The 14,790-nt window shown below is 32.2% G+C and overlaps 3 protein-coding genes across 4 annotated transcripts in view; all 3 read right to left on the bottom strand.

Moving 5' to 3' along the window:
- Positions 1-3,451, bottom strand: part of LOC145194994 (alpha-aminoadipic semialdehyde synthase, mitochondrial-like) — a 44,126-nt gene extending 40,675 nt beyond the window's left edge. Inside the window, exon 1 of one of the 2 annotated variants that reach the window (XM_090094471.1) lies at positions 3,411-3,451. The gene's annotated coding sequence lies outside the window, so the exon portion shown is untranslated. The remainder of the gene's footprint in view (positions 1-3,410) is intronic. The other variant, XM_090094472.1, reaches the window with a different exon arrangement.
- A 1,580-nt stretch (positions 3,452-5,031) lies between these two features.
- LOC149885428 (uncharacterized) lies at positions 5,032-5,800 on the bottom strand. The gene is made up of 2 exons (XM_090096439.1): positions 5,738-5,800; positions 5,032-5,661 (listed from the first exon to the last, which is right to left on the bottom strand). Exon 2 carries the CDS (start codon positions 5,635-5,637, stop codon positions 5,332-5,334), a length of 306 nt encoding a protein of 101 aa, XP_089952565.1. The 5' UTR covers positions 5,638-5,661; positions 5,738-5,800; the 3' UTR covers positions 5,032-5,331.
- Positions 5,801-6,730: 930 nt separating this feature from the next.
- Positions 6,731-14,077, bottom strand: LOC149885427 (uncharacterized). Its single transcript, XM_090096068.1, has 4 exons — positions 14,056-14,077; positions 13,298-13,654; positions 7,435-10,721; positions 6,731-6,981 (listed from the first exon to the last, which is right to left on the bottom strand). The coding sequence occupies exons 3-4, from the start codon at positions 10,709-10,711 to the stop codon at positions 6,905-6,907; spliced, it is 3,354 nt and encodes a 1,117-aa protein (XP_089952194.1). The 5' UTR covers positions 10,712-10,721; positions 13,298-13,654; positions 14,056-14,077; the 3' UTR covers positions 6,731-6,904.
- Between the last annotated feature and the right edge of the window lie 713 nt (positions 14,078-14,790).

Raw genomic sequence — 14,790 nt, 5'->3', positions numbered from 1 at the left:
CGAGATTGGAAAGTGTGTTTTAGGATGCCTAGCATTTGATTTGCTTTGCATGAGGCAATGATGGATTGGGTTTCTACTTTAAGATCATTGGTAATTTGAATTCCCAAGTCACGCTCAGAGGTGGTTGCTTCCAATGTAGTTCGAGTCGTTATTGAACAAGGGCCTAATTCCTCCATTGAGTACTTGAAAGGAATTAATTTTTTTTGACCAAAGTGCATAACCTTGCATTTCTTTGTGTTTAACTCCATGAGCCAAGATTTAGTCCAATGAACAATTTGGTCAATATCTGATTGGAGTTGAAGTTGAGCAGCAAGTGAGTTGACAATGCTTAGGATTTTAGTGTCATCAGCGTAGATCTTACAACTGTTTTCTTTGCTTATTACATCCGGCAGATCATTGATGAAAATGACAAATAAAATTGGACCCAAGACTGATCCTTGTGGAACTCCACTTGTCACAGGTAACCAATTCGATTGAGTGTCACCAAGGATGACTCTTTGAAACCTGTTGAGTAGGAAAGCTTTTATCCAATTGAGAAGATTGCCTTCAATTCCGTACATTTTTAATTTGTAAAGCATTCGTTGATGTGGGACTTTGTCAAAAGCTTTAGCAAAATCCAGAAATATGACGTCAACTGGTAGCTTTCTGGCTACATTTCCAGTCAAGAAGTCCATTGTTTCAAGGAGATTTGTAACGCATGCTTTTTTTTCTAAAAATCCATGTTGACTATTTGATAAAAGTTTGTTTGATATTAGGTGCTGCATAATTGCCTTCTTAACTAGTTTCTCCATTATTTTACAAGGAATTGAGGTGAGGGATATTGGTCTGTAGTTTGATGGGTCGATTCTAGAGCCCTTCTTAAATAAAGGTGTTACATTTGCTTTGGACCATGAGCTTGGAATTTCACCATTGTCTAATGACTTTTGGAAGATGAGAGTAAGTGGAGAAGACATTGAGGTAGAACAATAGCGTAAAACGTGAGGACTGACATTGTCTACACCAAGTGATTTAGATATATCTAGTGCTGAGAGTTCCATAATTGTGGCCAGAGTATCGAAAGATATATTATTGAGGATTGCGTTAGTTCTACGATCAAAACGGGGAAGATTGTCATTAGATGGCTCTTTGCTGAAAACTGATTGAAATTGATTGTTAAGTGAATTGGCTATTTTAATTTTGTCAGAACTAATGATCTCACTGGAACTGGTGATTCGCATAGATGAGATCTAATTTATTACAGAGCGTTTACTATTTATGTATGAAAACAGTCTTTTAGGGTTACGCTTATCATTGGCAAGGGCATTTTCGAAGGATTTCAGAGAAGAACGACTTTTTTAACGAGCTTTCTAGTTTCTCTATATTTCACAACCAGGGATGTAATTTTCCATTTTGAACTGACGTTACGAGGCCAGAGCGATTTTTTAAGTCGAATAAGAGATAATAGTTCTTTTGTCATCCATGGTTGTTTTTTGGGGGATGGTTTGTTCGGCACACGAGGGATGAATTGATGACAACATTCATTGTATTTGTTGAGCCAAAGTTGGTAACATTGTTCTACGTTTAAGTCTTTAAAAATAGATGACCAGTCAACCTTATTGAACTCTTCGTTGATTTTTTCGTAGTTACCAAACTTGTATACAAATTTAGAGCTGTTGAAATGTGATAATTTTACACTGGAAGCCAGTTTGTAATGCCAGGTGATAGAACAATGATATTGGTCAGACAGACTGAGTGGAGGGCCGATATTAATTTCACTAGCACGATCAGGAGAGTCACATATTATGAGATCAAGAGTGTTTGTCATAGGGCGATTAGCAGGCTTGAAAGTAGGGACAGTGACGATTTGGTAAAGATGACAATCTTGAAAGAGAGAGACAAATGAAGAGCTGAGACCAATTTTACTAGAGGAAAAGACTGAATTGGAAGTCCAAGTAATCTCTGGAAAATTAAAATCACCGGCAATGATGATACCATTGTATTTTTTGGTTGTTACTAAAGTTTTGGCATGGAAAATAGCACTTGAAATCTCTGAGAAGGCCTCGATACCGGAGGATGGAGGTCTATAAATGCAGCCTAGGAGCAGAGTTTCATTCATAAGCTTTAGTTCGATCCATTGTTCTGAATAGTAACGAATAAAATCTTTGTGCAGTAGGGATTCCTCTATTTGGTTTGAGATGATTTTATTGTTTGTGTATATAGCTACACCTCCTCCAATTTGGTTGCAACGGTCTGAACGATAGAGGTTGTAGTTCGGAAGAGAGGGAGTTGATTGGTCATTGAACCATGTCTCGGTGATAAAAATAATGTCAAAAGAGTTGTTTTCTGCAAGTAAGGACAGTTCGATGAGTTTTATGGGATTGAGGGAGGTTGCGTTGGTGTAAAAGCACGAAAGATTAGATAATTTAATGGAAGAGTTGGCCTTATTAAGGAATGAATTAGTGGGATTTTGAGAGCGACTGAATGGCTTCAGCAGCTGACTTCCATTTGAGGAATGGGTTCCTCTCTCTTCCATTGATGTTGACTGTTTTGGATGTGTCAATGCACTTGATTTTTTCGCTGCGGATGACAAATCGAAAGGGTTTGTCAAGTAAATCTTTTGCCAATAATTCTGCATTTTCGGTAGCGCGCTTTTTGTTTAAGTTGTTGAATGTTTCTTGTTCGAGAGGTGTACGGTCTGGGCGAATGTAGACAGATTTTAATTCGTCTATTGAGGCAAGTTGCTTTGCATTAGATAAAAGATCATTGCGGTGCTCTTTCGAGTCAAACTCAATGATGATCAATTCATTAGGTTCAGCTGCTATTGTAGTTAAACTGGTGGTATTGTTAATCTTTTTTGTGAAATGCCCAACAACTTTAAAAGCAACATTATAGTTAAGTTTTTTGAGCATACTTTGAACTGAAATTAGCCTCTGATTATTGTCAGAGGATTTTGGAAGACCAGCAATTATAGCTCTTTTTGATTTCATTTCTACAATTTTGGCATTTTCGTTGACTGCTGTGATAATTGCTTTATTGGCTTCTGAACCGTGTTTGACTGCGTTTGCCCAGTTAAGAGTTGTGGTTAAGCTCGGAGATGCTGAGTTTGACTGTTGAGAAAGGGTAGCTTTTAGAGTAACATTTTCTTTTTCAAGAGCAGATACGCGGGTGTGAAGTATGCTGACTGTGGCTATTAGTTTTGATATCATTGTATCAAGCTTTTGAGAAGCAGCGGAATGGTTACCTTGACCTAGGCCTGGCCAGTTGGCTGCTAGAGCTGCAAGTTGGTCGGTTGAATAAGGTGTGATCATTATCACCAATGATTGAAAAATTGCTCAATCTGATGTTTTATATTTGATAAGAGGGCTACCACTCTGAATAACAGTGGATTACCTCTTGGTCGAGAACTTATTTAAGTTTATTTATTAGTTAACTTAATACACAGTGACTAAAATGTAGTATGTGTTTTTTCCGAAAAAAGAATTGCAAAATTAATTATCAAGGACAGTGCCATCTTTTAATTGAGTTTTTTTAAAAAAGACATTTTTGATTTTTTTTTGTTGAACAAAAAAGAGAATTGTTCATAACATTTATTATGTTAAAAAGTTGTTTAATAATAATATTAATAATAATAATAATAATGATGATAATAATATTAACAATAATAATAATAATAATATTAATAATAATAATAATAATAATAATGATAATAATAATAATAATAATAATAATAATAATAATAATAATAATAATAATAATAATAATAATAATAATAATAATAATAATAATAATAATAATAATAATAATAATAATAATAATAATGATAATAATAATAATAATAATAATAATAATAATAATAATAATAATAATAATAATAATAATAATAATAATAATAATAATAATAATAATAATAATAATAATAATAATAATAATAATAATATTAATAATAATAATAATAAAAATAATATTAATAATATTAATAATATTAATAATAATAATAATAATATTAATAATATTAACATTATATTAAAACATTTTATTTATGCAAAATTTAGAAAAACCTTTAGCAAGACTTTTTCAATATTAAGTCAATTTCGTTGATTGAATTTTTCATTTTTTTCGTTGATTGAATTTTTAAATGGCTGTTAGAAGCTTTCAGCAGATCTTGACTCCTACTATGTAGTTAATCCTGGCTATTGTGTATGTATCTCCTATTATGTATGTGGTAATTATATATAGTGACAAGAGGCACCAATGTTTCTATCATCTTCGGTATACGTTTATTCTGACATATATACCAGTAGTCGTGCACTACTTTTTCATCAGAAAAAAGTGGCTGTTGACCAATTATGGTATTAATGACCTTTGATTGCAGTCTTTTTAATTTTTTTAGGCTTTCATAAAAATTGGAGCTAATCAAGAAAAAAATTGGAGCTAATCAAGGAAAATGAATTTTTGATAATGCATCCCTAAATTACCCGAAAACAGTAAAAACATTTCCAGCATCAAAATTTAAACTGACGTGTGTTACTTAAACATGGCAAAACACCATCTCTAAATTTCACGCTGCTTCAATCAGTATCAAGTTTTAAAGCTTCCAATACTAAACTGCTTATTTAGGTCTGAATCTTTGTCTGAATGCTTCAGCCACCTACATAACTCTTAATTCATTTTTTTTTTATATGAAAGCCTATAAATAAAACAAATTCATTTGTGATCCGCTTGTTTAAATTGAAGCTGATTTGTTTTGGAGGAGATTAGCTTTCAGTTACTTATTTGTATAGAAAGAGCTAAACTTTATTAAACAGTAGTAAAAAAAAAAAAAAAACAGAAAAATAGTTTTATTAGTATTAATTACACTCTAAATTTAAAAGTGTTAAATTACACTAAAACGGTGTGCAGCATGGAATACACCAAAACGGTGTTAATTTGCACCGTTTTGGTGTATTTCATGCTGCACACCGTTTTAGTGTTAATTTACACCGTTTTGGTGTAATTCATGCTGCACACCGTTTTAGTGTTAATTTACACCGTTTTGGTGTATTTCATGCTGCACACCGTTTTAGTGTTAATTTACACCGTTTTGGTGTATTTCATGCTGCACACCGTTTTAGTGTTAATTTACACCATTTAAGTATATTTCATAATGCACACCGTTTTAGTGTAATTTACACCGTTTTGGTATTTCATGCTGCACACATTTTAAGGGTTAATTTACACCGTTTTAGTGTTCATTTTTGGTGTTGATAACATACATACACAAATTATTATTTATAAAATACATAAAACTATATTCATGTTTACGTTCTACTCATAAAAAAAAGCTGTGTTTATAAAAATGTTTGTATCGTACAATTACAATAAAGATTTTAACAGTTGATTTGCCTTTATTGATAAAGGAAGACTTTTTTTTAAAATCGCAACTGTCAACATTTCCCAAAATAATTTTGATCCTGAAGGATATTCCAGGTTGAACGCATAAAAAAAACATAATTTGGCGTGTATAATATCAACAAGATAATTTTTTTGGGCAACCACAACACCTTCAATGCATAGAAAATATTCTTCTCCTTCAAGATAGACTGTAGGCTGCATGTCGGTCAATTCAGGTTTTTGCTTAAAAATAACAGAGCGAGGATTTAAATAATGATTAATAGCCATCAAAAGGTCGTCGTCATCATAATCCTAAAATATCGTTAAAAAAAATTTATAAACACCTTTCTTTAATAAATGAATAAAAAATTTCATGATTTTTAATTACATTAATATTTACTGTTATAGAAACACCAGAGAAACAAGCTAAACTTTTATCGAAGCAGCAAAAAATAAATTTAAAACAATATTATGACATACCTGTGGTGTCTTTAGAGCCTTTCTCAGAAGATGTCCGTTTGAAGCTAAAAAAGCCAGAGTTCCTCGCTATGAATGATTGCTAGTTGCGGCGCTCCCTTTCTCAAGTAAAAGTCAGGTATAAAAGCTTCAAAAAGTGTTTTACAACGTTTTAGTGTATAATTACACTAAAACGTTGTAAAATTACACCTTTTACTTAAATCATTTTCAATAAACACCGTTTGATGTTATATTAACACCAAAACGGTGTAGTTTTACACCTTTTAATTAAACTTTGTAAAGTTTTTCTACTTTAACACCGTTTTACACCTTTTAATAAAACGATGTAAAACTGAGATTATTATTTTGAAAAATGGTGTAAAACAGCTTTACACCGTTTTATACCGTTCTAATAAAACGGTGTAAAAATAGAAAAATTTTACATTATTTAAATTTTACACCTTCTTGAAACGGTGTAGTTAATAAAGAAGGTGTTAATTTACACCGTTTTAATAAAAATACACTTTTAGAGTGTGTAATTACACCAAAACGGTGTAAATTTACAACTTTAGCTTAAATTATTTTCAATAAACATCGTTTGAGGGTATATTAACACCAAAACGGTGTAATATTACACTTTTTAATTTAGAGTGTACGAAAAAGTTTTCATAGAGTTAATAAAAAGCAGTTTAGTTAAACATTGATTTGCTTTAAAACATTGTAACCCCCTGATCTGCTGATCGCTCTTTAATCACAAAAAAAAGAGGATTTATTTATGTTCCTTTTCTCTTGTTCAATGAGATTTTCAGTTTCGTCTAACAGCATCCCTGTAAAAGAACGAGAGGATACTTTGAGCCAGAGTAGAAAGAGGTTGTTTTTTTTTCATCGAGAAAATAATTTTGTAATGGCAAACAAAATGTTTCGATTTTATTGTTAATGCTCATTTTTTTAAAATTTTATAGGAAAAAATGACACAAAATGTTACAAATAACTAAAAAAAAGTTTAAGTCTGTAAAATGGCGCTGTGTTTCATTACAGATGAGTGAAGTTGAGTAAATTCATTGCGCTCTAAATACCATAGCTATTTTAACGTGCTGTATTAACTGTTTACGATGGGAACGGAGCTGTTTAGTAGCGGAGTTAATTCATTTTCTTGACGATTATCTCGACGGAATTCTGAAAAATTCATAAAAGTGCTAAAATAAATATGTTGTATAAAAATCATTCAAATCTTCACTAAATAATCTGCTGATGGCTAAAAACTCAATACTTTCTATAGAGAATCCTTCACTTAAACTTTGTTATCAGTATAAATTTATTGCGTTTGCAAGAAGATTTATTGAATTTTTAAATAATCGCATATGATAAATATTAAAACTCTCTTTTTTAGATTTTACCAGAAGTATTTACAACTTTTATGTCAATGCAACTCACAAAAAACCTCATTTTTTTTGTATTTCTCCCTATGAATAATCATAAGCACCAAAAACAGCTGCAACATAACGAGATCATATGTCGATGAATTTAAAATGTAGTTTGATTTCAAAAGCAATCTTACCTTGCAAATCAAATCTATGTTTCATAAATCTAAATTTATTAAAACTTCAAAAATACTTTTCAGCTACTTACTTGTCCAACGGATTAAGCGATAAAAGCATCTAATAAAAACAATCAACGCGGGTAGAAAAGAAATGTACACTATAGCATCTTCCACGCCTTTCATATCGTTGAGCGAGAATCCAAACCTTCCAATCTGAAGAATACCCAAAACTACATGGAGGAACAAAACAAAGGAGTCAAAGTAGTTATTCCCATCATCTTTAAAAGGAAACGACGAAGCAAATACCGCAAGCAGTAAAATAGATGAGAGAGTAACCGCAGTATACTGATCAATTCTTCTTGTTAAAAATGAACCAAAGCTTATAATTACTATTCGCGCAAAAAAATAGAACGAAGCGAATCCTTGGTGATAGACGTTGTCTTTGAATTTTCCACAAAATGCATCAACCAATGCAAGGTCGTTCTGCAAACGTCTCGGTCTTAACTTAGGAACTAGCATAAATGGACAACTAACAACTGCTACTAAAAAAAAAGCCGCAAGTGGTATATAATAAACATGATGAGGGTACTGTCCGTATTCAATGGATGCATACCAAAATGGACGCGATGGTTTATTACTTCCTGAGAAATCAACCGGTTGTAGGAGATTAAAAGTAATTCTTGTGATATCCACGTAGGTAAGTGTAAGTATAAATGGAAGCAAAGGCAGAAGATGGTGATTTTTATGTCCAAAACATTTATATACGAAGTTACTTAGCCTAGTTAAAGGTCTGTTCAAACAATGTCCTATAACAAATAAAGTCATAAACATTACCACCGGGAATATGTATTCGATCGCCAACTTGTCTAACATAGTCCAATCTTTTACAAAGCAAAAATCAAGAACAGACCAATTTGCACTTAGCAAATCCACACTCAGAAGATGGACAATGGTTTTTAACCCACTGCATTCATTCAGGGTGTCTCCGATTAGAAACTTCAAAACTTGGTAAAAGTATATGCATGAATGAAGCCAATTTTCATATATACAAACGTTGAAACAAATTGCGCATAGACATACGATGACAAATGGGATGAGAAACAAAAACAATAAACTACACAATATATGTAATATGTTTAAACCGTCACATTGCTTGCAGTTATTACTTCCAAAGAAAAGAGTCGTGTTTTCAATGCATTTGGAACATAAATATCCTTTCCTGTTGGTGGCACAAATGCTTTCATCATTATTCGTGTTCAATAGACATGTTTCAATTTTACAATCTCCGTAACCGCAATAATCAAGCGGGCACATTTCCGTAGCTTCCTTGTCATTTTTAACTGCATCTTGATTAGTGTCAGCGTAGAGCCCACGAAATATGGATACAGTTCCGTTAAGATTGCAGATCAACCCTTTACCTTGATTTTTTTTTTTGTTACAAACACAGGTGCCATTCGAATATGAGTAGGCAAACGGACAGTACTTAGTATTCACCTTAAACTCCATATATACGTTTTCAGATTTCAAAGAAAACTCGTTCTCGTTCATAACGCCTCCAGTCATTTCAACATCCATATTCGAGTTTAGGCCAGCGTAAAAAAAAGTTTTGTTTACTGTAATTTCAATTGTATCTGAAACAAGTTTACCAGTTTCATCTTTCAGTTGAACAGAAGGACTAAACGATTCACCTGGATACTTAGTACTCCATTCGGTTTCGTTCACCGTTACATTAATTGGATTAGTTACAATGTTGAGAGTGCCAAACGTTCGGAAAAGTTTTTCTTCATCGGAAGCAACGCCGTTTATGCATCTTTTTAGGGTAGATGCAGATATATCGTTTCCCTTATTCAATTCAGAAGTATTATTTACATATGATAAGTTAGATCCTGTAATAAACACTTTCATAAAACATTTGTATCCGTTCAACTCATCAAACGACTCGGATGTATATAATGGACCAGTCGTTTGTACGAAAATTGCACCGCCCTTATAAGCTTTGTTGTAAGAAAAGATAACGTTAGAGCCATTGCGAATGTCTATGGCTGAATGTTGGTATAAGGCGCATGCGCCGCCGTAAACACCGCTGTTATTCGTAATCAAGAGGCTTCCGAAAACAGTCATAGCTGACATGTCCAATGTTATAGCAGTGATACTGTTTGAGCTTATAACATTATTGCTGTTAAACGTAATATTGCTGAAATATGCAAAAATAGCCCCCTGTCCGATTGAGAGTGGATTCTCCCACGGACGCAAATTGTTAGATACTACCACGGCAGAAGTTTGAACGGAAACTTTCTCAGCGTAGATACCTGCTCCTAATTCGCCGTAGTTACTGGAGATGCTGCAATATCTTAGTTTGATCATCCCTTTTGAAAACATCTCGTTGTAGAGACTTACAGCTCCTCCCAACTTCGCTGCGTTTTTCGTCAAACTACAGTTGACAATCTGAATAAAGTTTTTATGTTTGGTATCGCTATAAGTATCAATGCCTCCGCCATATAACTTTGCCTTATTTTTGGTAAAGTTTGAGTTTAAAATACTCGCATTGTTGTCACAAGAATCGTTCAAAAACCTTAATAGTAAGCCCCCTCCGAACAATCCTTGATTGCTGTCAAAGGACGTGTTGTCAACTTTAAGCGTATTGTTCTTAGAAGCTTGACCAAATACCACCACTAATCCAGCTCCAAAACTATACGGAGTAAATTTGAGCATGTAGTTCCGCACATTTGAGTTTGAAGAGAACAGGCAGTTCGTTACTTTAATTGAAGCTTTTATTTCAAATCCATCCTGGGAAATAAAGATGCCGCCCCCGTAGGTTGCAACCGTATTATTTTGAACAGTGACTTGATGAAAAACGACATCGCCTGAAACGTTGAGCAGTATCACCGCGAAACCAATGCTATTAGATATCGCAACGTTATTAAAGCTCACATTCTGGATGTTTGTAAATAAAAAAGCTGTTTTCACCATTTCAGTTGTGTTTCTTCCACACCCGTTAAGCTTTAAATTGCTGAAAGAGATACTTTTAGATTGAGAAAAACGAAATCCCGTCTCGTTGAGACAAGATACGGAAGTTCTGTCACCATTTTTTACACCAGTTATAGAAAGTCCATCAACGTTAGTTAAACTGTAATAATCTGACAAGACTTGATCTTCCATTAAAAAGATGCATGTCTGCTTAGAAATATTCTGAAGAGCTAGCGTTAGACTTGGTTGCACATTCTGAGTTTTACTTGGAGAGCCACAGTAAGTAGCACTCTGATTACTGCTCACTATAACGACCTGATCGCAGTTTTCGCATAATTCAGCGTGACAAACGCAGAAAACCGATAACAGGATATGTAAGCAAAAAAATCCAGCAACCATCTCACTGAGCCTAAATATATGTAAGGAGAAAACTAACATCAACAAACGTCTCTTAAGTAAAACTTGAAAGCAATAATTTCAAATAGCAAGAAATATTTCAAGCCGTGAAAATCGTCATTTTACAGCTTCATGAAGGTCAATAGATTCATAAAATCAAAACACGTTTTTTTTTTTTTTGCCAATTTCTTTATTAAGCTGTTTTTCAAATGTAAGTTATGACGTCTTGTATCCAAAACGACGGATTTTTTTAAAATGAGCCATTTTCACTGAAATTTGGTCATAACGTTTTATTTTTGTTTCATTCTTCCTTTTAACTTTATGTACGAAAAAGAAAGGTCATTTCCACTGAAACAGGGAGCTGCAAAGCTAAAACAAAAATAATCCAATGTCAGATAAATTGTTTTAAATTTAAAAAGGTGTTTAAAAATACCTTTTTAAATTTAAAACAATATATCTGACATTAGAGCTTGCTTTTTGCTCTCCATGTCTTTCATGTCATGCTTCAGCATGCTCAATTATAGATAATACGATGAGAGCAACTTACTCCATGTATAGTCTGTTTCTGTGTTCGCTTATATTGATATTAATTTTGCTGGAAAGAAAACTTCACTTTTTAAAATTTTTTAGAAATTAAACGATAATTAAACCCATTTTCATTTCCCTCGTTTGAAAATACAGTTATAGACATACAATCTTGGTATTGACATACAACCCTATTACGTCTATATTAGAGAAAACTTAACAATACCGAACTAACGTAGATACAGAAAACTGAGTATCTTTTAGAACAAAGTAATCGGTGCTTGTTCATGGGACTTTACTTACAAAAACAGTTGTGTTATCTACTAGACAGGCTTCTCCAGAAAAACCGTGAAATAAAAATAACGTGTAAAACATTTTTTGCAGACTTCTGGTTTCGTCGAAGCCTGCAAAACCTTTGCTCGTAAAATCTCCATCAAAAGTTAGTAAAAGTTTTTTTTTCTCAAGCTTTACATTTGCTTTTACCAGAAACTTAGAAACACGTTCGCTTACAATAAAGTTTATTAACGTAACCTTTGCACGCAACAACTTCTACCGCACTAAGTTATCATATTTACATAAAAATATCAAATGATTTTGATGAAGTTTTAAAATAATACCTTAGCCTTTTGAATAAATGTTCGTCAACCACTGCTCCGCAGTTTAATGAGACGGTCATTAGTTATTTTAATGTCTTAAAACGTTCTTCGCATTAACTTAAGAAATGTCTCATTTAAACAACTTTTCACCGATTTTTTAAAGATACCTCCATTTTCGATCTTCCATATTGAATGCTGTTATTCTAACGTTAAAATATATATTTATTTCTTATTTTGTTCGGATTCAGCAACTCAAAAAATATCGGGCAAAAAATGTTAACGTAATTTCAAAGCATCTACAACTTTTGCATTTCAATTAAACAACTTGAGGAAAAATGAAGGTTACTGATAATGTGCTTTCTCATAAGAGCACTCGTGTAGAGGGTTACGGGTGGTTTTTTGAATTTTATTGTAAAAATTAAATAACTCTGTCAACCTGTAGAAGAAAAACGGTTTTTTAGAGAACTATATCTGAGATTGGTTCTCAAGAAAGCTTTTTTTTTATTCTACAGAAAGTTGCATTAAATTAAGCTTCTACAAAAAGATTTGTAAAAGCTTAATTTTGATCTACTCTACTAAATAAGATAAACTATTCTTTTTAAAAGTCAAAAACAAAATGTTGAACAAAGAAGTGGAAAAGCCTATTAAGTAAGAATATGAGGTAGAATGAGAAAGATGTGGAGAAGCCTATAAAGTAAGAATATGAGGGTACATAAAAGTAATGGTGGAATATTTGTTAACAAGAAGAAAACTTGACCTATTTGAAACCCTCTGCTCAAAAACTGCGGTTTAAAAGCAAGTAACATTTTTGTGTTTAAAAAAAGTTATCGATCCTAAACACACTAAACTCATCTTAAAGTTCGCAACATGTAACAATACCTTTTGAGATTAAATTAGAGGATTTCCCTTTTATTTATGGTTCCCAGGTATGAATCTTTTGTTTTCAATTTTACTCCATTTTTCTTCTAAATTAGTATCTTTGGAGAAACTAAAAACAGCTTTACTTGGAAAAAGAGAACTAGATTCACTTTTTTTTTTAATTTGCAGCCAGCTCGACAATTAAATATTGAGGATTTTCTATGGCGAAAAAAACTGGCCTTCTAATTTTCGACTTCATTTATGCAACAGCCGTGCATAATGTAGGCCGTGTATTAAGTTAGCCATTACACTATAAAAACTATTTGCTGCTATCTGTCAGTTTGTTTTTTTTGATTTAGCTCTGATTGATGTTTAATTGGCTACATCAATAAAAAGAGGAAAGGAAGTAGAGAATTTAAAGAAGGGGATGGATTAAGCGCATTTTATTCTATAGAGTTTAACATCATATTATCCTATGGAATTGCAATCGTCCTATACAACAACTATTTTATATCAACATCATATATAAAAACGATTTATTCTATCAAAGTTATTCTATGTAACAACAATTTATTCTATAAAAATTGATATCACTGCAGTAGACTCTTACCAAAAAACCGTAAAGCTTTCTTAAATGCGTACAAAGAAGTATTGATAAATGCGTACAAAGATTGATTAAGCACAATTTTTTACAACTCTTCAATTGAAAAAAATCTTTGCAAAAAACTGTAGATTATTGCTAACGGAGTTTTTATAACTTTTTCACTTTGATCTTAAAACAACAACTGTTTATTACTTTCACTTTCGCTGAAAATTCACTATTTCCATTATTTACCAGTCGCCAGTATTTTTAAGTTTTTCTTGTAAAGAAAGACGAAACAAAACATTATTGTCATAATTTCATCGCATGATGTTGTTGTTTCGTTCCCTATTCCTTATTTCAACGCAGTGAGTTTCAAACTGCTGCCTAAAAGTTGTTTGCGAGAATTATAAAAAGTAAAAAAAACGTTAAATAAATCCAAAAACAACTATAAATGTTAAAAATATAAAACGATGCGATTAATTGAATAAATTTGTAAAAATCCTTATCACCGTGGACGATAAGGTTTTTTATAAAGTTATTTAACTGTTGTATTTCTTCATCTAGAAGAAACTCAACGCATGTTGCAGTTTACGTTGGAAATGGTTTGTTTTTTTTTAAATAAAAAATGAAGTGTATATTATAGATGAGAACTTCTACATCAATATTTTTTGCATTATTATTAGAAATAAAATAAGAAAAGTCATATATGATGCAAATATTTAAATTTGTGTAAAACTCATCGAGTTGTAAGAAAAAAATGTCTTCTAGCTTATCATAGACATTACCCAACTATCGGACGAGGAGAAAACTACCAGCCTAATACATATAAGGATTGGATCCAACCATGTTGGTGGTTTACTTAAAATGAATTACCAAGTTTATGTTGCAATATTCTATTCAAAAAATAACATGCGACTATGCATTTCAATATGGACTCCAAACTAAGGAACAAATAGTTTGAGCATAACTTAAATATTTGCTTTGCATTACTGTTAGAAATACAAACTTTTTATAAAGTCATTACAAATAGTGTAACAAATATCTAATTTAAAAATTCCTAGTTGCTGCTTATTCTGCGAAATCAAGGCGAGCGAGATGCAATTGAATACAGAAGAAACTTTAAGCAAGAACTTCTACTCTTTTCAAAATATCTTCTTCAATGCATATTTATGTAAAACCAAAAGATTTTCTGACCAGTTTTACGTCTTGCCTTAAAATTGTCAGATGAAGCTTATTAATTTAAATGTCCGAATGATACATGAACTTTATCACAAAAGTTTTTTCATTTGAAACTGTGTCAATTTGATACGACTTAATCTTTTTGAGGTGTGCGTGAAACTACATCAATTTGTAGCACCTTAACATTTCGAGAACAAATTTGAACTCCAGCAGAACAATTTTTAACCTCATAACATGGAAGATTTTCATAAATACAACGGAATATGATGCCCTAACAAGTGTCACCCACTTATTGCACCTATATTGCTACATTCAACTTGTCCAGCTTACTTTTCCACAAT

Source organism: Hydra viridissima, unplaced genomic scaffold (assembly GCF_058129835.1).
Source record: "Hydra viridissima isolate aposymbiotic clone 2 unplaced genomic scaffold, HvirCarnegie_v1 scaffold_8, whole genome shotgun sequence".
NCBI classification, from domain to species: domain Eukaryota; kingdom Metazoa; phylum Cnidaria; class Hydrozoa; order Anthoathecata; family Hydridae; genus Hydra; species Hydra viridissima.
The sequence above is the reverse complement of the archived record's forward strand: the minus strand, read 5'-3'. Positions and strand labels throughout refer to the sequence as shown.